This window comes from Gadus morhua, chromosome 4 (assembly GCF_902167405.1).
Source record: "Gadus morhua chromosome 4, gadMor3.0, whole genome shotgun sequence".
Lineage (NCBI taxonomy): Eukaryota > Metazoa > Chordata > Actinopteri > Gadiformes > Gadidae > Gadus > Gadus morhua.
Window position 1 is genome coordinate 13,537,694 of NC_044051.1, and position 22,318 is coordinate 13,560,011.

At 44.3% G+C, this 22,318-nt stretch overlaps 3 protein-coding genes across 3 annotated transcripts; 2 read left to right on the plus strand and 1 right to left on the minus strand.

Moving 5' to 3' along the window:
* The first annotated feature begins 1,278 nt into the window (after window positions 1-1,278).
* LOC115542749 (syntaxin-2) lies at window positions 1,279-8,493 on the plus strand. Its single transcript, XM_030355152.1, has 11 exons — window positions 1,279-1,456; window positions 1,658-1,729; window positions 1,893-1,992; window positions 3,215-3,289; window positions 3,573-3,646; window positions 3,979-4,087; window positions 5,181-5,254; window positions 5,639-5,776; window positions 6,397-6,507; window positions 7,584-7,694; window positions 8,146-8,493. The coding sequence occupies exons 1-10, from the start codon at window positions 1,403-1,405 to the stop codon at window positions 7,671-7,673; spliced, it is 897 nt and encodes a 298-aa protein (XP_030211012.1). The 5' UTR covers window positions 1,279-1,402; the 3' UTR covers window positions 7,674-7,694; window positions 8,146-8,493.
* A 997-nt stretch (window positions 8,494-9,490) lies between these two features.
* Window positions 9,491-12,581, minus strand: pgam2 (phosphoglycerate mutase 2 (muscle)). The gene is made up of 3 exons (XM_030355160.1): window positions 12,067-12,581; window positions 11,359-11,539; window positions 9,491-10,044 (listed from the first exon to the last, which is right to left on the minus strand). Exons 1-3 carry the CDS (start codon window positions 12,481-12,483, stop codon window positions 9,875-9,877), a joined length of 768 nt encoding a protein of 255 aa, XP_030211020.1. The 5' UTR covers window positions 12,484-12,581; the 3' UTR covers window positions 9,491-9,874.
* A 3,466-nt stretch (window positions 12,582-16,047) lies between these two features.
* Window positions 16,048-19,447, plus strand: LOC115542735 (neurofilament light polypeptide). The gene is made up of 4 exons (XM_030355134.1): window positions 16,048-17,323; window positions 17,887-18,011; window positions 18,325-18,785; window positions 18,865-19,447. The coding sequence occupies exons 1-4, from the start codon at window positions 16,199-16,201 to the stop codon at window positions 19,221-19,223; spliced, it is 2,070 nt and encodes a 689-aa protein (XP_030210994.1). The 5' UTR covers window positions 16,048-16,198; the 3' UTR covers window positions 19,224-19,447.
* Window positions 19,448-22,318: the final 2,871 nt, after the last annotated feature.

Sequence of the window (22,318 nt, forward strand, 5' to 3'; positions counted from 1 at the left end):
CGAGAAAGGAAAACTTGAAATTACTTAAACTGATTTGTAAATGTGAAATGTAACAGAAAGTTTACCTTACTGTCCCCCACCTCCGGTTCTTAAGTAAAAAAAAAGAAAAGTAACTTACACACAAAAAAACACACAATAGACTTATTTTTTTCCTATAGGCTGATTTAGCTTTATATTATAAAATAAATAGTCCTCTAGAATTGTGTGCCCCATTTAGCTTAATTCGTCTTACAGTATACCTGTTTTGATATCAAACTTATTTTAGGAATCCCAACACACCCAAGAACCGTTTAAATAATCATGGATGTTTTATTTCTTGTGTGATTCATGCTACTGTGTTGCTTTTCGAGCTACAAAACTGCAGTGACTGGCTAGGCTTTTGAATGTTTCCCAACAAGTCTGAATAGTGTTTTGTTTAGCGCATGGAGACTGACAACACGTAAAGCCTGTGAGATTAGCTTAAGCTAATTAGCCTAAAGGCGGCCATAATGAAATGACTATGGTTTGGAGAGGAAAAAACAACAGTCCAGGTGCTAGTTCTGCCTCATGTTTTCAGAGTAGCAGCTCCTCCTGGTCCCGGTGAATAATAAAGCCTTCTGTCCAAAAGGAGCTCTGAAGTCAAACCATTATTTCCCATCAACCAAAGATTTTCCCTATTACTTCCGTTGACATGCTTGTTGGTTCGGCTCTCATAACCTTGGATTCTCTATCGCAAGGCAGTTCTGTTTCAGTACGATTATAGAGATATTCAACACATAAAATGTAATACATACTTTTGACACTTTCCTCGCTCACATTATACATTATTCGTTTAGCGTGTGTGGTGTGTAGGAAAAGTTAGAGAGTAGTTAGTCAGTCTGGACCATCGGGTATGTGTAGCATCGTCGCCATCTAGTGGTACAAATACGAAATACTGCCTCTGTGACAACGTTCACTCTGAAACTGATTGAATGGGTATATTATGTTATTCTGTTTTATTGACTCGAAGTGCAATTCAAGTTTAATATTTTTTTAATATTTAGGAGGAGATAAATATTTCACCAAATTGTGAACATTTATAATAATGTGCTCGAGCTGACTCACACAAGAAAGACTGGAACTCGAAGCTGACCAATAAGTTAGGACTTTAGAAATAAGCATAAGGACATTAATTCAGAGAAAAAAGTTGTACACATAATACAATTACACACATATCACTTATTTTATTGTTCAGCTGCATAACCGACGAGGGGTCTAGGCGTGTCCCTCCTCGGGTAGCCCATTTCACGGGGGCGCGCACCGTGCACGCGTACTTGATTATACAGCAGCCAGCCAGTGCAGCGGTAGACGCCGTGACAAAGGGCTGTTTCTGATGACGGTTGTTGGCAGTCTATATCGTCAAATAATAATCTAAACATACTACATGTTCAAGACACATGTCCGCGCGATGAGGGATCGTTTGGCAGAGTTGGCCCAGGTGAGTGTTGGGGAACACACCTGTTGTGCAGGTAGATAGTAGGTAGATATACCGTTGCTGGACTATGTTCGCTGCACCGTCTTCCTCATTTATCGCTTGACACGCCTGTTTTCCGTTGCTCATCTCGTTCACTCTCGCTGTCCAAAACGTTAAGATTTTGCTATATGTTTGGCATTTAACTTTTTCTTTCATTTTTTACAGGTCAGCAAAAACGTGGACAAGGGGTCCATCCAACGAGTGAATAGTTCACACATGGACGATTTTTTCAAGAAGGTAAGTGGTTACCTTCTTGATAGGCGTACATAATTGCTGACATGTAATGTTTTACTAGGCTTACATGAAAAAGGAAAAGGGTTATTTACACTCAAAACACTGTGTGTGTGTGTGTGTGTGTGTGTGTGTGTGTGTGTGTGTGTCTCTCTCTCGTCTGGAGCAGGTGAAAGAGGTACAGTCTCGGATATTGAAGATCACTTCTCATGTAGAGGAAGTGAGGAGGAAACACAATGAGATTCTGTCCGCTCCGATCTCCGAGCAGAGTGAGTAGTGTGTCCTAGTTCGTCACCAAGGTAACTCTGTACTCTTGGATCCACTAGTACTACTATTGATATCGTAACTTAACTTCTGGTGGGAAACTGCAAGGGGCAGAGTAACGCCTGTTTCCTATTTTGTTATGGTGACATTCTAAGGGCAACCTGGTTGAATTTCTTCAATACACTTCTTACTAACATGGTGCCAAGTGAATGAGAGGTGTATGTTGTTATAGTTGACCGTGAAGGCCTTCTAATAAGTGGGGGTGTAGCTCTGTCTAGCTTAGCCTAATTGTAGGTCTACACATGGTGTTTTTGGAGGGGTTATTTCTCATATAATAACAAAGGCTGTGTAACGTCGACAAATTAATATAGTCTTCAGTTTCTAATACTGTACATTATTTTAAACAGACGCAAGTCAAATAGAGTACACTTTCTTTACTTTTATCTAGCAGGAAATATTTTTCTGCATGAGTATTTTAGTGTGAAAGCACATTGCAAACATGATATGCAGTAATTAAGAAGAAAATAGCCGGTGGCAAAAGTTTTCCATTATAAGAATATATAATGAAGAACATAATGGTTCATATCCCCTCGCAACCCCAGTGTGATTAGTTTTGGACCCAAACATCTACTGGTTTTGAGTCACCAGCCTCAGGAATTACTCCAGGGTTTGCTCCATGCAGTGGATGATGTTGAAGATTATTAGCCTTGCAGATGTATCGGTGCCACTTTTGCTTCCTCTTTGGATCATGTTGTGTAAACACCAGGTTAATGAACACTTTACATTAAATGTAGTTATAAGTGGGAGATTTCATCCAAAGCGACTTACGAGAGAGACTGAGATGGAAGCAAACATCAAAGTAGTAGAATACGTAAGATGCAAAGTAGGGGTTTTAATATTTCAGTATCTCACGGTTGGATTTGATTGTGATTTAGTATACAAGAGTGTTAATTTCCGGATCTTCTCCTTTGCGCTTTGAAAGGCAGTGTGGCAAATGGTATAAAAGAAGCGGTGTGTAAGTGTGTACGACTATGCAGATTTTATATTTGAGCAATGTATATGAACTAATTGCAATAATGTATACACACGGAAAGGCATGCATCAAACAAAAGGAAACCAAATAAATAGATTGTTGGAAGTTGTGACTCGATTCAGATTCTTCCATCGTCCGGTTGTCCTGCTTTAATGACATTGACTTGACTGGTTTAATTTGCGTACCCTCCTCAGGGAAGAAGCATGAACTGGAGGAGCTGAACAAGGATATCAAGAGAGACTCCACCCTGGTGCAGGCAGAACTCAAAGGTAAGGATTGCTCCTGTTTTTAAACGGCATTATCCAAAACCACATTGTACACATTGTTTTGAATTGGAAAAGTGCTGCATTAAATGGCTGCTCTATGGAAGGAACTTTAGCTTAAGCCTAAATTATTCTGTGTGTGTATTTGACATTTAAATGAGTAGCAGTACAAACTGTCAAACAGGAAACGGGGAAAACTGGCAGAACTGGCAAATCATGGCTCACCCTACTTTATGTGTGTGTATGTGTGTGCACTTGTTTATGTGTGTGTACGTGCGTCTGCCCACAGCGATCAAACAAGGCTTGTCTCTTGATGAGAATGAAAACAATGCCTCAGTGGATCAACGCATACAGAAAAATCAGGTCCTTCATTTGATTGCATCATTGCATTGTGTCATTTAGTAAAAAAAAGTTAACTATATACGTTAATACACATTCAGATATCAGCATTAAGGTTTGAAAATGGCATAATGTGGCAGTCAGAGTTAATCTTTATTCTATAGTATTGTAAGTAAAACAGGACATAAAGCTATAGCGATAAAACATTATCTTTTTTTCGTTTTCACTCGCTAAATGGCCGAAATCTATGAATCATTTGCTACTTAGTTGCATAAAGGCCTAATTTATAATTTTTTATTAAACTACTCTTCAAGGAAATTCCAAGACCTTTTAAACCTATTGAATATTGTCCGTAGCACTCGGATCTGACCCGGCAGTTTGTGGAGGCCATGACGGCTTACAGCAAGATACAGGTGGCCTTCAGGGATGAGTCCAAGAACCGAATCCTCAGACAACTGGAGATCAGTGAGTTAAAACACACACACACACACACACACACACACACACACACACACACACACACACACACACACACACACACACACACACACACACACACACACACACACACACACACACACACACTCTCTCTCACACTCTATGACACACACACACTATGACCATCTGCCGTGTCCCATGTTGACACATCTGAATCCTTTCATTAACCTGGCGGGAGTAGTATTTGCTCTGAGGGCTGGGGGTTGTGTCCCTAGTCTCCACCTCTGAAGATAACATGAGCTGTTGTAACAAGACACCCGTGCTGGTGTGTTGCTACGGCAGCGGTTCCTCGGATACAAAGGGAATAACCGCCACCGCACTGCTACACAGTGTTGTTAAAGGGGCCGCGCCACGGGTTTGTGTTGTAGGCCAATCCTAGATATAATGTCTGTTAAAAAAATGCACTTTGCTCTTGGTATCAGAAGAACAGTCTAATGCACGCTATGAATTAAACAAAGGAATGCTCTGTATCAAGTATGAGCGCTGCCTTTTTTAACGTTTTTTTGGTTTGTCTTTTCATCTGCAAACCATTAAAGGCAGAAGCACCAACAGACAGGAATGATACTACAAACTAAATAAACAATAGAATGGTGGAGAGATGTGGTGTGAATAAGGTGCTGTGCAGTAGGGATTAAGCTTTCACAACCTTTCTTCACCTTCAACGCTTGTCAGAGTGACCAGCGTTGATTGCATTGGTTATTATTGCATTAGTTACTAATGATGAGGGGTCCTCTCTTGCTCTCCTAAAAACAGCCTTCTTACACACTTATTTTATGTAGTAGGTCCTGGCACCTAATAGTACCTAGCATTGTGTTATTATAGATATCTTTGTTGCGTACAGGGAAATGGTTAACCTGGGCTTGACCCTTGACCCCATCCTTACTGTACCGACAGTACAGGCACTTTTTGTCTGTCACATTGGATAAAAGTGTCTGCTAAATGTAAAATGTAAATGAGTTGCTTACACTGGGCTAGTCATGAACCAAACGTTTACAACCCACACTGTTGATGTTGACCACTTTGTACTGGGAAGAGACCTAACTTCCTGTTTCCTGTTCAGCTGGAAAGGTGACTTCAAATGAAGAGTTGGAGACCATCTTGCAGTCTGACAATCCCTCAATCTTCACATTTGATGTGGGTAAAGATATGATCTGCCTGTACATATCACAAATACATTTAACAATATAATTTAACGAACTCTTAAAATTATAAGTGTAATACTAACCCAAAAGATGTCCACTAACATGTTCATTCACAGTCCCAAGAATATATGACCACTTTGATAAAACATTCAATATTAGGCTGTAATAGTGAACTCTAGCATCATTCCAGTGAGGTAACAAATGCTGGCTAGTTAAAGGCCATTCTGACCCTTATTGTCCAACATGTGTTGTGCATGGATGAGTATAGTGGATTTGTTCCAGGTGACTGATGACACTTACTGACTAGTTAAGTGCTTTCATTAATGCTTTCCATTATAAATCAACACATTTGCGACCCGATAATTTTTCCACGCAGGTGGCCCAGGACTCCCAAACGACGCGTCACGCCCTAAACGAGATCGAGTCCCGGCACCATGACATCATGGACCTGGAGTCGAGCATCAGAGAGCTGAACGAGATGTTCACCGACGTCGCCGTGCTGGTAGACACCCAGGTACCATGTGTAGAAATAACATTTAAATAACGCCATTTGCTACTTCGTCATGCAGGCATCGCAGCTACAAGACTAGTGGTTTGAATGAGGACCTCTAGGTGTTGCACTCTGACCCCAACATGTGCTCATCCACCACCACACCTCCCTGATCCAATGGGAATCCTAGTTCTGGGACTTTCCTGGCAGGAGCTGCAGCTCATGAGGACTAAAGACGCATATGATTGGCTTCCGATTTCTGGTTCAGAAGCTGTGCTGTCCTACTTCCACTGTTGATTTGATCTGAGGCTTGTCTGTCAAAAGTGGGCTGAACGAGGCAGTGGGCCAGGAATCCAACTCTTGCCAAGCTTATTGACACAAAGTGGGCTGATGAACTATCTTGGCTTAATTAGTGAGCACATTAATAAGTGTAACTGTTTACAGCTGGCATGATAATTTAAAGTGAGAATGTTTGGTAGTGCTGCTTATAATCTATCTATTTGCACTCAATTGTTTGATTTGCTTAATTTGTTTAAAGATTTGGGCAAATGCAATGGAATTGAGCCATGTGTTTTTTTTAACTGTTTTTGACAATCCAATTTCCCTGTGAAGTATGTAAACAGGAACCCTGTCTTCTTCTCCAGGGTAACCTGACGAATAACATAGAGAAGAACGTGAGCAGCGCTGCAGAGTACATTTTCGTTGCCAAAGGAGAAACCAAGAAGGCAGTGCTGTACAAGAAGAAGGCGTGCAGGGTAATAGCCTGAGGCCTTGGGACCAGAGCTGTGTGGGTGCTGTCAGTTAAAACCCTTTATCAGTGACTCCCATACACTCTGTATGGGAATAGTTTGACCCCCTGGTCAAACTATTTCAGTAAAGGAAATGTTGACAGCGCTGGAAATTCTTTATTATTGCTGTGACAAACTATTTTCTTTATATATGTAATTTCTTTATCTTCGCTGTATCCATGGTTTGCTATGCTATGAAGCTTCATTTTACTTCTGATTTTTTTGTTGTTGCTCTAACTAATGTGAAAAAAGTGTGTTAAATAAAACCATTATGTATTGATTTAGAATGTTTGCTTCCTGCTTGACAATCCAGCGTTTTTGTTCTGTCTGTTGATGGAATGAGAATAGTTAACTGACGTTAACTATACTTAAACATCAGTCAACCAAGTTTCATGTTGAAAACTGTGGAGAGTAAGAGCTGGGCTTTGAAAAGGGGCATTCATTTGGATGGATGGCTTTCAGGATTTGGTTGGAGATAACTGGAGTGATTGGTGTATAACCCAGTGATGTTGTAAATGGTTTGTATAGTTAGTGGGTTTGACCTTCCCAAGCGACCTGTCAAAATAAGAAAAAAAAATAGAATTTACACAATTGTTTAAGTTGCAAGAGTTATGGTTGATTTTATAATGTGATTATGAACAGTGATCACAAGTTTTAAAGTCACTGACCGTCACCTAAGACAATAGCTGAATAACATAAACAGTGCAGATAACAGTGGTGTTAGGCATTTCTTCAAGACTAGAAGATAGAGAAGTGTCTTTAAATGCATCTTTAACCAACCTTTTTTGTGGCCTCCTAGGAAATGAGAAATCAGGAACTACTTATTTTTGACCGTCCCATTACTTTACATTGATAGCATACTATTAGGTGCTTTTGTCCTAAGCATTAAACAGATCCATGACTGTATACATTCATAGCATTGGTGGAAGACTCCCCCAATAGCTCTAAAGCTCCTCTGTTCTCCGCCAGTTGAGCTAGACATGACATTGGCGATGACTCTCAATTGTAAAACCCTAACCGTTGATTATGTGTTTATTTTGCAGAAGTATATCATTATTGCTGCAGTTGTTGCAACATTGCTGGCGTTGATAGCGCTAATTGTCGGTTTAGCCTTGGGTCTACCCAAGACCTAACCTCCGTCCAACCCAGACATGGTAAGTAAATGTCACTTAATATATTGGTCACTGAACCAAACCAATATGTCCACCTTTAAGATGCTCTAAATACGATTTAAGAGATATGACTTTAGTTTATTTTGTCAAATGCCATAGTATCCATTGAAAAATGCTGGGAGTAGCTGTTCTGGTTGACTGCATACTTGGCTCTGTATGAGGCAATTTAGATTTTAGGCCGCTCATTTCTGAAAAAATCTGGGTAACTCATCCCTGATTGGTTGGGGGAATCCATATCGCCTTTCAATCACAGTCGTGTGAATTCAACACTTCTCCATGGTGGAGAAACGTAGGGAGGAATGGAGCAGAGAGGCGTTCATAATTATTATTCTTTTGGAAGATTGGAAGATTTATTTTCAAATCTGGTCTTCTTGCCTACTGCAGCTTTAAGTCTTTATCTAACACAAAGCTTCCACCCCATTTATTTGTGCAGGTGGACACTCAAATGAAGGATCAAGTGCACAAGCATTATACACCAGAAGATGGCACTGCAGATGTGGCTTCTGATTAGACCTTCTGAAAAAGTGTTAAGAGTTAAGATGGCTGGGTTAAATGTCTTACATTAATGTATTCATTTAATATTGCCTATTTTATGTAATCACAATCTTTTTTAACTTTGAATCGACTATTTATTAGTATTTATTTAATTTATATCTAATGTAGAGACCTTCGTGACCAAATATTTGTAATGTCATTGTTATTCTATCAATGTCCCGTGCCTTTTGTTTTCTAAATGAATGTATATTTTGTATTGTATAGTTTCATAAAATCATTAGCTGTGGACCTTTTGGTCTGAAATGAAGAACCCTTTGTGGAGCAAGAGAAACCATTCTTTCAATATGCTGAGCTGGTTGACCAAAGTGCCTGCGGGCCAATAAAGGGATCAGGTTATCTGACCACCCTCTCGTCACTGTGTCTGCTGTTCCCAGAAGGCTGATTGTTCTGTTTGCGAAGCCCAAGTTAATATCAATGAATTAGCCGCTTTGGACGGCATTTTATGACACATTTACAACTTATGTCCCCAGGACAAGGACAAAGGGCTGTTTTATCTTCTGCTATGGCTGCGTGAATCAGCATTGATTTTAAGTGTGATGCCCTATTCTGTCTTGCTACCTCTCTAGCTCTCTTACATGCACACACGCATGCACACGCACGCACATGCACACGCACACACCAACACACCTTAGTTGGTGCCCACATGCACGCACACACACGAGCACACGTACACACCTTAGTCTATGCCCACAAACACACCTTAGTGGGTGCCTACGCAGGCATACACGCACAAACACAAACAAACACCGTAGTTGGTCCCCACATGCACGGAAACACATACATTTGCACACACAAGCAGGTGGCCACACGCACACAAACACACACACACACACACACACACACACACAAATAATGCATTTGCCCCCCCACGCCAGTGCCCTGAGGTCTCTGTCCTGTCTGTAATGGAGGAAAGTTAGACAGTCATGCTGCTTCTCCCGCAACACTGGACCACAGCCAGGAAGAACCCATTGACTTATTTCCCTCTCTTTCTCCCTCTACCTCTCTCGCCCACTCTCCACCCCTCCCTCCCTCCCTCTACCACTCTCTGTCTCCTCTAGATAACATTACACAGCACTCTACACTGTGCTGAAACTCCTGAATTACAAATAAGAGGAACAGAGAACAGGGAGAAATTTATAATTATAATAATGACAATGTAATCAAAGACCAGGGGAATACATAACTACATATAAAATATATTAACGAAAGGAAATACCGGGACGACAAGCACAAAAAAGTTCACTTTATTGGATTTGACAAATGTGGCATTTTCTGTGTGTCTGGGCTGCATTCCAAATCGATTGGTGTCATGGAGTTTTTTTTTGTCGTGAAACGCAGTTGGACCAAGGACAGGTCAAGGTCACTCTGCCTGTCCTCAGTCTGTCCAACCAGAAGGCTCTGTAATAGCTTTAAACACAGCTCCCACTGGCAGAACTGCATTCATGTCCAGATGGAATGGACAGCAGTGTCCACAGCGGACGATACACAGGCAGATGAGATGAAGAGTTTCGAAAAAAACGACACAATGAAGTGAAGGTGCTTTTTGGAATAAAAAAAAGGTTGTTTGGTGTTCCTCCATGTTGGTCAAACGGCAGGGCTTCTTGCAGTTACTTCTTGGCTTTGCCCTGGGCGGCGACTGCCTCCATGGCTTTCTTCACCGTCTCCTCGTCACCCAGGAAGGCCATGGGCTTGACGGGCTTCAGGTCGGCGTCGAGCTCGTACACGATGGGGATCCCCGTGGGCAGGTTCAGCTCCATGATGGCGGCGTCGGACATGCCTGGAGAGACGTAAACAAGACGAACGCGTCGGTCAGGAGAGTCGGTGGGGGCTTGGTTAAGGGGGCAATATATAGTGGTTTTATTTTTGAGACCGAAGAAGTTCTTTGCAGACGAGGTGATTGGCAATAATGTGGGTTCGGTTTGGTCACTGAACGATCCGTTGGTTAAGACAAGTGGGGTCTCCGTGGGGTCTCCATGGAGACAGGAAAATCGGAAAACGTGATTCACCACTTCCAAATGATTGGTAACTTAAAGATGCTGTAGTTGAGATGTAAAACATTTTTTATGCATTTTAATGCCAAAATACCAAAGCCATTTGTGAGCTATAAGTGACTGAAATGCTCGTGAGAATGTGTTTTGCAGAATTGATGGCAGGAATGAAAAAGTGCAGTTGTAAAGTCCCTGTGAAAAATGGTGCTGTCATGCAGGGAAATAACCCAAAACACCATTATTTTCAAGTTGCTGTGAAAAAGAGTTTCTTAACTAGCGTCCCTGGACCATGTAGCAAACTTTATAATATATAGCCTCACTACATTGTGGTTTAGAGTGGCTCGGCAACCTGAATATGGGATGTTGGAATACATTTATCTCACACTGTCCCCTCTGCTTGGCTGCTCTGTGCTCCTGAGTCAGTAGAGCAAAGATACATCTAGATTGCTTTGTTAAATCTAAGTTTAAATCAAAATAATTGTCTTTTGTTTCTAATTTCTTTATTTCCACTCCCTTATCCAGCCACCACTGCCGCTAGAAAATGGCCAACCTTCACCACAGAAAGGTCGCGCTTGTAACGCTAAACCACGCGTCTGGCCTTTACCCATGTCCGAGCTCCGGGGGAGCGAGAGAAAGAGACACCGGGGTATTTTTAGACCCTGTAATCTGGGAATGTGTACTGTGTGCCTGTGTGTATGCATGCATGTCCATGTGTTTGGTGTATAGGATGTCATTGAAATACTATGTTTATCCACATACACAAGATAAATAAAATGTCAACCCCATGTCTTGGTTTCAATTAGAGCTGAAAAGCCAGAGAGGTCAAAGGTCAATGATAAGGTCGGAGGTCAGTTAAAACGTGACACCTAAACTTCTCCATTTGCACATCATCACATGCACCTAGAAACCCTCCTCGTGAGAGACACAACTCATATCCCACAATACTCCCCCCAACTAACTTACTGAATATGACACAGAGAATCCAAGACAGACACAACTAATATTTGAGAATGTGTGTGCGTATGTGTGTGTGTGTGTGTGTGTGTGTTTTTGTGTGGGTGTGTTTTTAAAAACGTTCATTTCGACCACTTCGTCCAACTCACCCTCTAAGTGCTTGACGATGCCACGGAGACTGTTGCCGTGGGCAGCGATAATCACGTTCTTGCCGGCCTTGATCTCGGGAGCGATGACGTCGTTCCAGTAGGGCAGGGCGCGGGCGATGGTGTCCTTCAGGGACTCACAGGTGGGCAGCTCGCCTGGCTTCAGCCCCTTGTAGCGCCTGGACTGGGGTCGGCACGGAGCACACACATCCCCGCGTCACAAGGTGGGACTCTTAGCGGGAGAAAGTGTCAACTGCTGACTTTTTCGGAGTGTCCTATTGTGTCTTATTGTTATTAGCATCCGGTCCTCATTGCTCATTTGTCACTTCATTTTCCTCCATTAAATCTTTTACTGTGACTTTAGAACCTTGATAGATATCTCCCTTGTCTGGCCTTTTGAAAGTATCTTTTAACTTTTTAAATTTAAACATTTTAAACTTCAAACTGCAAACGTCAAAATATGTACTATTACTTTGGTTATTACATGCATACAGTACTATTATCCATTAGTTATACGATTCCACTTCCATTTCGGTCAAGCTTCATGTTGTTTTCCAGCCAGCGAACCATATATACAGTATATACATTGAGTATATTCAGCGCAAACATACATTACATAAAGTATATACTCAAAGTAAACAGCATACACCTCCAATACACATGCAAAACACCTCCTCCGCCCTACATCCCCACGACGGCCATCCCCCTCACCCCGCTGATGATCTTGCCGTAGGCGTGCTCCGCGTCCATGGGGGGCGGGGGCGTGTCGAAGGACCGGCGCCACACCTTCACCTGCTCCTCTCCGTGCTTCTCGGCCGTCTCGGCCTTGTTGAGCCCGGTCAGCCCGCCGTAGTGGCGCTCGTTCAGCCTCCAGGTCCGGTGCACGGGCAGCCACATCTGGTCCGTGCCCTCCAGGATGGTCCACAGGGTCTTGACGGCGCGCTTCAGCACCGACGTGTAGCACACGTCGAACTTCATGCCGGCGTCGCGGATAGCCAGGGCGCCGCGCCGCGCCTCCTCCATGCCCTTCTCGCTGAGGTCGGCGTCGAACCAGCCGCAGAAGCGGTTCTCCTGGTTCCATTGGCTCTCGCCGTGACGCACGATCACAAGGCGGTGGACAGCGGCCATTGTTGTTTTGGTATGGGTGTTTTTAGAAGGGAAGACGACAGGGATTGACCTTTCGGCTGAAGCGCAGACGACAGACCCACAGGAGAGTTCCAACCCTCTAGCAGGCCGCAAGCTCTTTTTATAGCCGGCTTGGACGTGGCCCGGGGCCTCCCCTGGCCTTCCACCTGTCACAAGGCTCCCTTGGCTCTGAGTGACGTGCAACCATGGCCAATGAGAACAGGTTCCTCTCTGGAGCGTGGATGCTAAGGCCAGAGGTCAGACATGGAAACTAAAATAGCAACTTGACTTTTAACCGGAGGGCTGCTGGACAGAAGAGTACAGATCTGAAGCTGCTGTTGCATTGTATGCATATTCATCATATGAGAATGAATATGTTCATCATATCATACTGTACATCCCAACAACATCCACCATTTAGCGTGTGTGTGTGTGTGTGTGTGTGTGTGTTTGTGTGTACATGTACATATGGAGTGTGTGTGTGTGTGTGTGTGTGTGTGTGTGTGTGTGTTGGTGGGGGCTGACTTGGGTGTGTGTACGTGTGGCAGAGAGAGAAGAGGGGGGGGGGGGGGGGGGGGGTGGGTTTGGTGGTAGCTAAAGGTTGGGTGCCAAAATGATGTAACAAAAAGGAGGAGTACATTTCTAGTTTACAGTAAACGGTGCAATAAAGTGCAATAGAGTACGGAAGTTATCAACATGAACATTATACTTGTTCCTGTATTCCTGTAGTACCTCTAGTAAATAGTACAAACACTAATTATGCAGCTACAATCTGTACTACTGCTAATGCTACTACTCCTGCTCTCTACTGCTGCTAACTACCTCTACCGATTTTTGTATCTGACCACAGATTAGCTTAAATTTGGCTTCTTAATTTATTTAGACCAATCACGTTATTGGCCTGTGGATCTCTAAATGGGTAATGATTTTTAACAGCGAATACTTTGCCAGTTTAAAAGGTATCCCTAAAGGTTACATATCAATACTGTCTAGACTGGCCACTATGGAAATACACTTATTTAAATCCACTTCTGAAAGCTTTGTCTACTTCGGCGAATCAGCGTCTCTTCTGTAAAATGTATCTGTTAAGAACATCCCTCAAACACGACACTCTTCATCTATAAAAAATGGAGCCTGCAACTTTTATCTCTTTATTTAATTCTTCCTTAAGTCACAATAACACCTGCATGAACATATTCTGGAAGTCGGAAGGCAACATTTCAACTCTCTTACATTCTTATTTTAGAACTTTTTACGGCTTCAAAATATTTGCTTGGCCCAGAAAGCTGACCCAGATTGCTATTGTGGTAGTGAGAACCAGAACAAGTTTGTGTGTGTGTGTGTGTGTGTGTGTGTGTGTGTGTGTGTGTGTGTGTGTGTGTGTGTGTGTGTGTGTGTCTGTGTGTGTAAGCACAACTTCGAGATGACTCAGCTCAAGCCCAGCTACCACTAAAGATTTCTGCCGCTGGATGAATGTGACGATACGGCCCCTAACCTGGGCTGTTATGATACGGTCCCTAACCTGGGCTGTTATTACACAGTCCCTAACCTGGACTGTTATAACACAGTCCCTAACCTGGACTGTTATAACACAGTCCCTAACCTGGACTGTTATAACACAGTCCCTAACCCGGGCTGTTATGATACGGTCCCTAACCTGGGCTGTTATGATACGGTCCCTAACCTGGGCTGTTATGATATGGCCCCTAACCTGGGCTGTTATGATACGGGCCCTAACCTGGGCTGTTGTGATACGGGCCCTAACCTGGGCTGTTGTGATACGGTACCTAACCTGGGCTGTTATGATACGGGCCCTAACCTGGGCTGTTGTGATACGGTACCTAACCTGGGCTGTTATGATACGGGCCCTAACCTGGGCTGTTGTGATACGGTACCTAACCTGGGCTGTTATGATATGGCCCCTAACCTGGGCTGTTATGATATGGCCCCTAACCTGGGCTGTTGTGATACGGCCCCTAACCAGGGCGGTTATTACACAGTCCCTAACATGGGCCGATCCTGCGTCAACACACACTTCCTTGCCTCATTAGTCCCCCCACACAAACACACACACACACACACACACACAAACACACTCACAAACACACACCCCTCCCCACACACACACAAACACACACAAAACCACACACACCACCCCATCCCGCACACAAAAATACACCTGCCCACACCTCTCCATATACTTAACCACACACAATATGCACAAAATGCATAATAAGCTTTTGTGTATGACAATATTGCTGCAAAAACACTGCAGAGAGTCCAGTTTCCATACTGTAGCATGCATTATTAGAACCACTGCAATATTGGCTATGAACAAGATAACAAACAAGCTTACGTCTATATTCAACAAACGTTCATCAGGGAAGGTCTGTGTATGTATGTGTGTGTGTGTGTGTGTGTGTGTGTGTGTGTGTGTGTGTGTGTGTGTGTGTGTGTGTGTGTGTGTGTGTGTGCGTGTGTGTGTGTGTGTGTATGTGTGTATAGTGTAGGTCTCTTCACCACCAGCAGGGGGACTGCTGTGTCATTGTATTGGTTTACAGACACAATGACGATATGTAATATGATGAACATACTCAGTCGAGTTGTTACTTGAAATCATTAGATTATGTATGTTACTTGAATGTTATTACAATATTAGCATTTATTTATTTTAACTCTAAGTCTCTTCTTCTTAAGCTGTTTTGTGGTATGCAATATATACAAGATATTATAAAAATTGGGTAGAATATGTTCCATTCCCTTTAAGTAAACTTAATAAGCTTATAGAATACAACTGATAACCTGAAATTGGAAATTAAAATGATAAATTATACTTATGTTGTGTAGTAAGTGGGTAAGCATGTAACATTTACTTAAGCAAACTAAGAGCCCAAAAGTTTAAAGGAAAGTAAATTGGTAATCTACACATTAAATAATGAATATTCACATTCTACTGTCATAGTTCGAAAGTTCACGCTTAAGCCGACCCATGTGAATCATGCTGTTACTGTGAAAAGCGCCATCAAGCCAAGGAAAACCCCTATTACCTCTCTAAAGTCACACAGCCTCTGGAGACAAGTACAGATATATTATACAATATATTGCTTTGATATATAATGTCAATTATGTATTGTTATATAATCATAAAGGCCTAATATTTAATATGAGAAGGTTCAGTCCTGCCTCCAAATGTTCCAAATATCTATCACTCTCTGTCTCTCCCTCTCTCTCTCTATCTCCCTCTGCCTCTCTCCCTCTTCTCTCTATGTAGCCCTCAATACATCGCACATCTTTCATCCTATTTCCTATTTTTAACCCCCCCGCCCTCCCTCTCGCTCTCTCTCTCTCTCCCTCTCTCTCCCTCTCCCTCTCTCGCCCTCTCTCTCTCTCTCTCTCTCTCTCTCTCTCTCTCTCTCTCTCTCTCTCTCTCTCTCTCTCTCTCTCTCTCTCTCTCTCTCTCTCTCTCTCTCTCTCTCTCTCTGTCTCTTTCTCCCTCTGTCTCTCTCTCAATAGGTGTAAACCTATTGATCCTGCGTTGTCAGAGCTTTAGGGAGGGGGGTAAAGCACTTACGTCAGAGGAACCTGGGCTGCAATAAAAGCCTGAACCGATGCTGCAGCGACATCAGTCCGGGCTTCAACCTGAGCACACACACACACCTCACACACGCACACTCGGGGTAGAAGAAGAGGAGAGTCGTCCTCTTTCCTCCGGGCAGTCATGACCTCCGCCATGGGATTCGACCCCTACCACCACCACCCCACCTCCTCCTCCGCCACCTCCTCCTCCTCCTCGTACCGCCGCTGGTACGCAGAGGTCACGACCCCCGCCCCCCAGCTGATGGCCGCCAAGAGGGGCCGCGCTCCCGTCTCCGTCTACTCCTCCCACGCCTCCCCTCTCTCCTCCTCCACCCGGCTGCGGTACTCCTCTTCCCCCGGTGGCCGGGTCTTCCGGTCCCCCTCCCCCTCCCCCTCCTCCCTCTCCAACTCCGGCGTGGAGCGGGAGCTGAGCCAGGCGGCCGCGGTGAGCTCCGAGTTCCGGGCGGTCCGCACTCGGGAGCGGGCCCAGCTGCAGGACCTCAACGACCGCTTTGCCGGCTTCGTGGAGCGCGTGCACGAGCTGGAGCAGCAGAACCGCACCCTGGAGGCCGACCTGGAGCGGCTGAGGCGGCGCCACACCCAGCCGGCCCGCCTGGGGGCCCTCTACGAGAAGGAGGCCCGCGCCCTTAGGGCCGCCGTGGACCAGGCCCAGGCCGAGCGGCAGGACGCCCTGGGGCGGCGCGAGCACCTGGAGCAGACGCTGGGCGCGCTGCAGGCCCGCCACCAGGAGGTGGCGCTGGCCCGTGAGGACGCGGAGGCCCAGCTGCTGGAGCTCCGCGGGGGGGCGGACCGGGCTGCTCTGGCCCGGGCCGAGGCGGAGAAGCGGGTGGAGGCGCTGCTGGATGAGCTGGCCTTCCTCAGGAAGATCCACGAGGGGGAGGTGGCCGAACTGCAGGCCCGCGTCCAGCATGGGGCACGCGCGGCGCTGGAGCACGAGGCCTCCGCCACCACCGCCCTGGACCTGTCCGGGGCTCTGAGGGACATCCGGGCCCAGTACGAGGGGCTGGCGGCCAAGAACGTGCGCTCGGCCGAGGAATGGTTCCAGGGAAAGGTGGGCTGGCTGAGCGAGAGCGTGGCCCAGCACAGCCATTCCGTGCGGAACTCCAAGGGCGAGGTCGGGGAGATCCGCAGCCAGCTCCAGGCCCACCTGCTGGAGATCGACACCTGCAGGGGCATCAACGCCTCCCTGGAGAAGCAGCTGAGCGACGCCGAGGAGAACCAGGCCACGGAGATCGCCGCCATGCAGGTCAGGGGTGGTATTGCAGGCGTTGTGTATTTATTTATCGGTTTTAGAACTTTTTTGGGAGAGGAATACATGATTCCACGTGACCATATTACATTAAATCACCGATTTAACTTTCCCTAATAACCATAAAGATATAATCATATCCTAGCTAGCTACACTCTAGGTGTACTTAGTACCTAGAGTGTACTAAATAGTACTTAGTATTGTGTAGTGTCTTATCCTAGCTGTCATTGTTGTATACGTTGAATAGGTTAACCTAAAAGTTGCAAGTGCTGGGCACTTGTTTCTATGAACATCTTTACTGTACCGACAGCGATATATTGTTGTCCCTCTTTCTTCTGATAAATATACTTATTGTAAGTCGCTTTGGGTAAAAGTGTCTGCTAAATACCTCAAATGTCAATGTAAATACACTCCCTAAACCTGTATCATCAACCTCATTATCCCTCAAAATGTTGCGTGATTGTGATCCTTTCATCGTATAATTTTTCATCGACTATGTCTACCGCCGGTTTCGGCTACCTCATGGTAATCTAACGCTGTGCCGGGTCATGTCTCTGCAGGACGTGATCCAGGAGCAGGAGAGGGAACTAGGTGCCACCAAGGAGGAAATGGCACGCTACCTCAGAGAGTACCAAGACCTGCTCAACGTCAAGATGGCGCTGGACATTGAGATCGCCGCTTACAGGTCCAAACAACCATAGCAATCTCCTACACTAGACATTCGAAACTGAATCACACCCAGAGTATTACCATTCCTAAATATTGGTAACAGTACCAATCATTTAATCCGATTGTAAGGTTTGGGTGGGACTCACGTGTTGTCAACTTTTGGAGATGTTAAGCTTGTTTGTTGTTGGTTTTTGTATTAGGCTGTAGAGTAAGACTTGGCAAAACAGCTTATTCATCGTACAACTCCCATTTTCTCCATAATCAGAATCCTTGATTTTCAGTTGACCTACAACTCTCACACTGTTTCTTATTCATGCTTACTTCTACAGGAAGCTTCTGGAAGGGGAAGAGTGTCGTTTCAATGTGGGACTGGTGGGAGGAGCCTCCAGCATGTACAGCAGCCATGCTCGGTCAGTGGCCCCGCCCTCATTCTCCAGAACCATGTACTCCAGTCTCAGCTCTGGCGCCCCCTACCTGACCACCTCAAGAGTAGGATCCACGTTTATGAACGCTCAGGAGGTCGTCTGCGCCAGCCGCTCTCAGAAGGCTGAGGCCACTCCTCAACCAGAGGAGGAGGAGGAGGAGAAGGAGGAGAAGGAGGAGAAGGAGGAAGAAGAGGAGAAGGAGGAAGAGGAGGAAGAGAAGCTGGAAGGTGGTGAGGAGGAGGAAGTCAAAGAGGAGGAAGGAGGAGATGAGGAAGAGGAGGAGGAGGAAGAGAAGAAGGATGGAGGAGAGGAGGAAAAAGAAGACAAAGAAGATAAAGTTGAGTCAGAGGAAAAGGGAGTAGAAGGTTAGTAAGTTCTTATATTTCTTGGGTTGACTGCATATGAATCGTGTTGTAGGATAATAACGTTGCATTCCTTCTTCAGTCTCAGGTGGAGATGATGATGGGGAGAAGCAGGAAACAACAAAGGACACCGAAGAAGGAGCTGAGGCAGCAGAGGAGAAGACAGAGGACACGGAGGCCGCAGGGCAGGGTGTGGAGAAAGAGGTGTCGGATGACGGAGGTGAAGGTGGAGCGAAGGTAGACGGGAAAGAGGAAGACGAGATCAAAGAAGAAGAGAAAGCTGATGGGAAGAAGACTGACCAACCGGAGGTAGTAAAACCTGATCTGAAAGCAGAGAAGGAGGAAGGGAAGGCGGCTCAGCCGGAGATAAAGGGGGAAGAAACCCTGGAGAAGGAAAAGAAGGACGAGGCAGTAACTGAGAAGACCAAGGAGGATAAATAAACCGCAGCTCTGGACAACTTACTAGCGTCGGCATGCCAACACCGCAGCTCAGAAAACAGCCAATAGAGTCTCTCGATGCTGCTGATCCCCAAGGTCAACCGCTTGCCAATAATCAAAGTGATCAATACAATTCTGGCTACAGCCTTCTTTGTGTGGGTCTGTTATCAAACCTGACTCTTAATGTGCAGTGTAAATGGGTCAATAAAACAATGACGACAATTGAAGTTTGGATGCGTCCTTTTCATTTGCAGACATTGATAAAACCAAACACATATTGGCTGGGGAGGGTGGAATCAATTCACACACATAACCCTGTGAAATAGCCATCCACTGCTTCCATATCCTGTCCTATATGGAGATCACAGAATCGCTAATTTGCCATAATGATACCCTACACTACCGAAAGCCCAATTGCAATATAATGACTAAATTCAGAAGCATCCCATAACCTTCACTTTGTCGACAGACGACCGTATGACTTCTCAGAAAGCCCCATTATCCATTCTGTAAGGAAACATTTCATATGATCTCATATGTTTCTAATGTTAATTTTCCTGTATTGACCCACTTGTCAGGGCCTACATAGCAGAGGTAATTTGTGACAGTATAGAGGCCGAGGTGATTAAGGGTAATCCTAACCTCAAGTTTGCAAAAGCACAGAATTAAATACCCACTCAAATGAGTGTACAGACCAGAGGTGAATTGTGATGCTCAAAGGAGTAATTTATCAGATATAATAATTACAAATAAAATATAATTGAAAAATCCCGATAATATATCTTGAGATTATATCACCTCTCTAAAGTCACACATCCTCTAGAGACACGTACAGCTATATTATACAATAGCAGTATATTGCTTTGATATATAATGTAAATTATGTAATGTTATATAATCATAAAGGCCTTCTGGTGGTTTGTGAGGTCCCCCCTTCACTGTAAAAGCGGCTTTAAGCGTCTAGAAAAGCTCTATATAAATTCAATCCATTACTATTTAAATATCAAATATACATATAATGCATAAATTCTCATACATTTTGTTCATGTTAATTTGCTTGCTCAGTACTTATAGAGCATATTGATAACATAACACAAGAAAGACTTTATTGTCAGAAATGAAATTAGTCTTGGACACAAAAATACAACAGAAAAACACAAAGTTTTAGCTCCACCCTCCAATAATCCTGACAGCTGATTACAAACACCAGTTAGTTCAAGTCAAACACTACCATCACATGCTGCATGACCGGCTAGGAGCTACAAGGCTAAGGTTACTTCCTTCCAAATATTTCAATATGTTCAATATGCTGTACTGACGAAACTTAGTGCTTCTTGAGTATACAGGTGAGGTTGTTTAAGGAGAGCTTGAGCCCAACTTGAGCCCAACAATTAATGGCGAGTCCAATTCAGATTCAAGCAATAGGCTTCTAGTTTTATAGTATATTGGTTGTACATGTATAATTTTTTCTCTCTGTTAAGGAGGAACACACGGGCAATCATCTCTTCCTGTGTCATTGAATTTGGTTGCCGTTTCTGTGTAATTTTTTTTCGAGATTAGTGCTATTGTTTTGTTGTGTTAATAAATAATAAAAAAATAAAACCTTTTCTTTTTGCATTAAATGGTGTCTAATCCTGCCTTATCAGAGCATCTCTTCCTACACTTGCTCAGTGTAATCACAATTGACCACAGATATGTTCCTTAAGCTTACCTATTTCAGCTTGAAAGGGCTTCATATTGTTCTGTTTGGCAATATTACTTGATTGTTAGTGGAAGATTGAGATGCTAGATGTTTTCTGAGGTTATGACTTCTGAGAGGTTTTTGTGTGATTCATGTGATTGGCTCCTGAAGTCATTCTGTTGGGTACTTCAATGTGTCATGTATAGTGCCAGTGGAGCGGACAAAGCGCTGTGACATGAACAGCTCTGTTTATTGATTGTGTTTTTGCTGTGATAGCATGACCGCTTGACCGCCAGCAACCCAAACCTTGGACCGGTCTTCAATCACGAGGAACAGTTGTTCTAAACGGCACCATCCTTTTTTTCTGAATTACTCAAATACATTTTTGCTCAAAATACCCCACTCTTTTTGGCCCAGCATACAATTGTAGGCTATATGTATTTTATTTATTTGATACTTGACATGCCAGCTCATCAGGATAGAAATCACCAACGCTCGATGTCCTACTCCTGGTAACAAGGTTGCTTGCAAATTTATACTGTTTTGCATTTATTATTAGCTATTTTATTCTAGCTATGTTTTATCTTCAATTATGCTGAAAACATCACTGCAGCAAAGTCCATTAATACACGCCCCCTCGGTGGATGCCACACGTAGGTGACTTTTCTCGGCTCCTCCAGAGAACCAGGTGGTGGCGTTAAGTATCTGGTTTATTTCAATGTCGCTCCACTGCCATCCAGGAGATCTGCCTGAGTGTGTGTGAGGATGGCTGGTTTAACCTGTACACAATGATTAGTTCAAAATTTCAAATTGACATCAACAATGGAGTATTATAGCAGTGTTTCCTCTAGGTGGTGCATTCAGACATACCGCCACTTTTTTTCTGCTTGAGAAGACACACTGCATACTTCTTTAGTTGATACATAGTAGGGATAGGGCACTTTGCTGTCTAATTGACAGTTGACATTGGGCTTTGAAAAGGCCACCTTTTGGCTTGGAGTTGGCACACACACACGCACGCACGCACGCACGCAAGCACGCACGCACGCACGCACGCACGCACGCACGTACGCACACACGCACGCACGCACGCACACACACACACACACACACACACACACACACACACACACACACACACACACAAACACACACACACACACACACACACACACACACACACACACACACACACACACACACACACACACACACACACACACACACACACACACACACACACACACACAGATTCCTTCCACCGTGACAGCAGCTATTCTGCTGAGCTGCAATAACCTTGTCCAGCCTGCAGAGTCCTTTCCCTCTGCACTGAAAAGCCTCTTTTAACTCTTCCGCAGGATAGAGGCTTCTAAAGTGCCCCTGCACTACTCACTTTACCTCAGGACATGGACGCTGA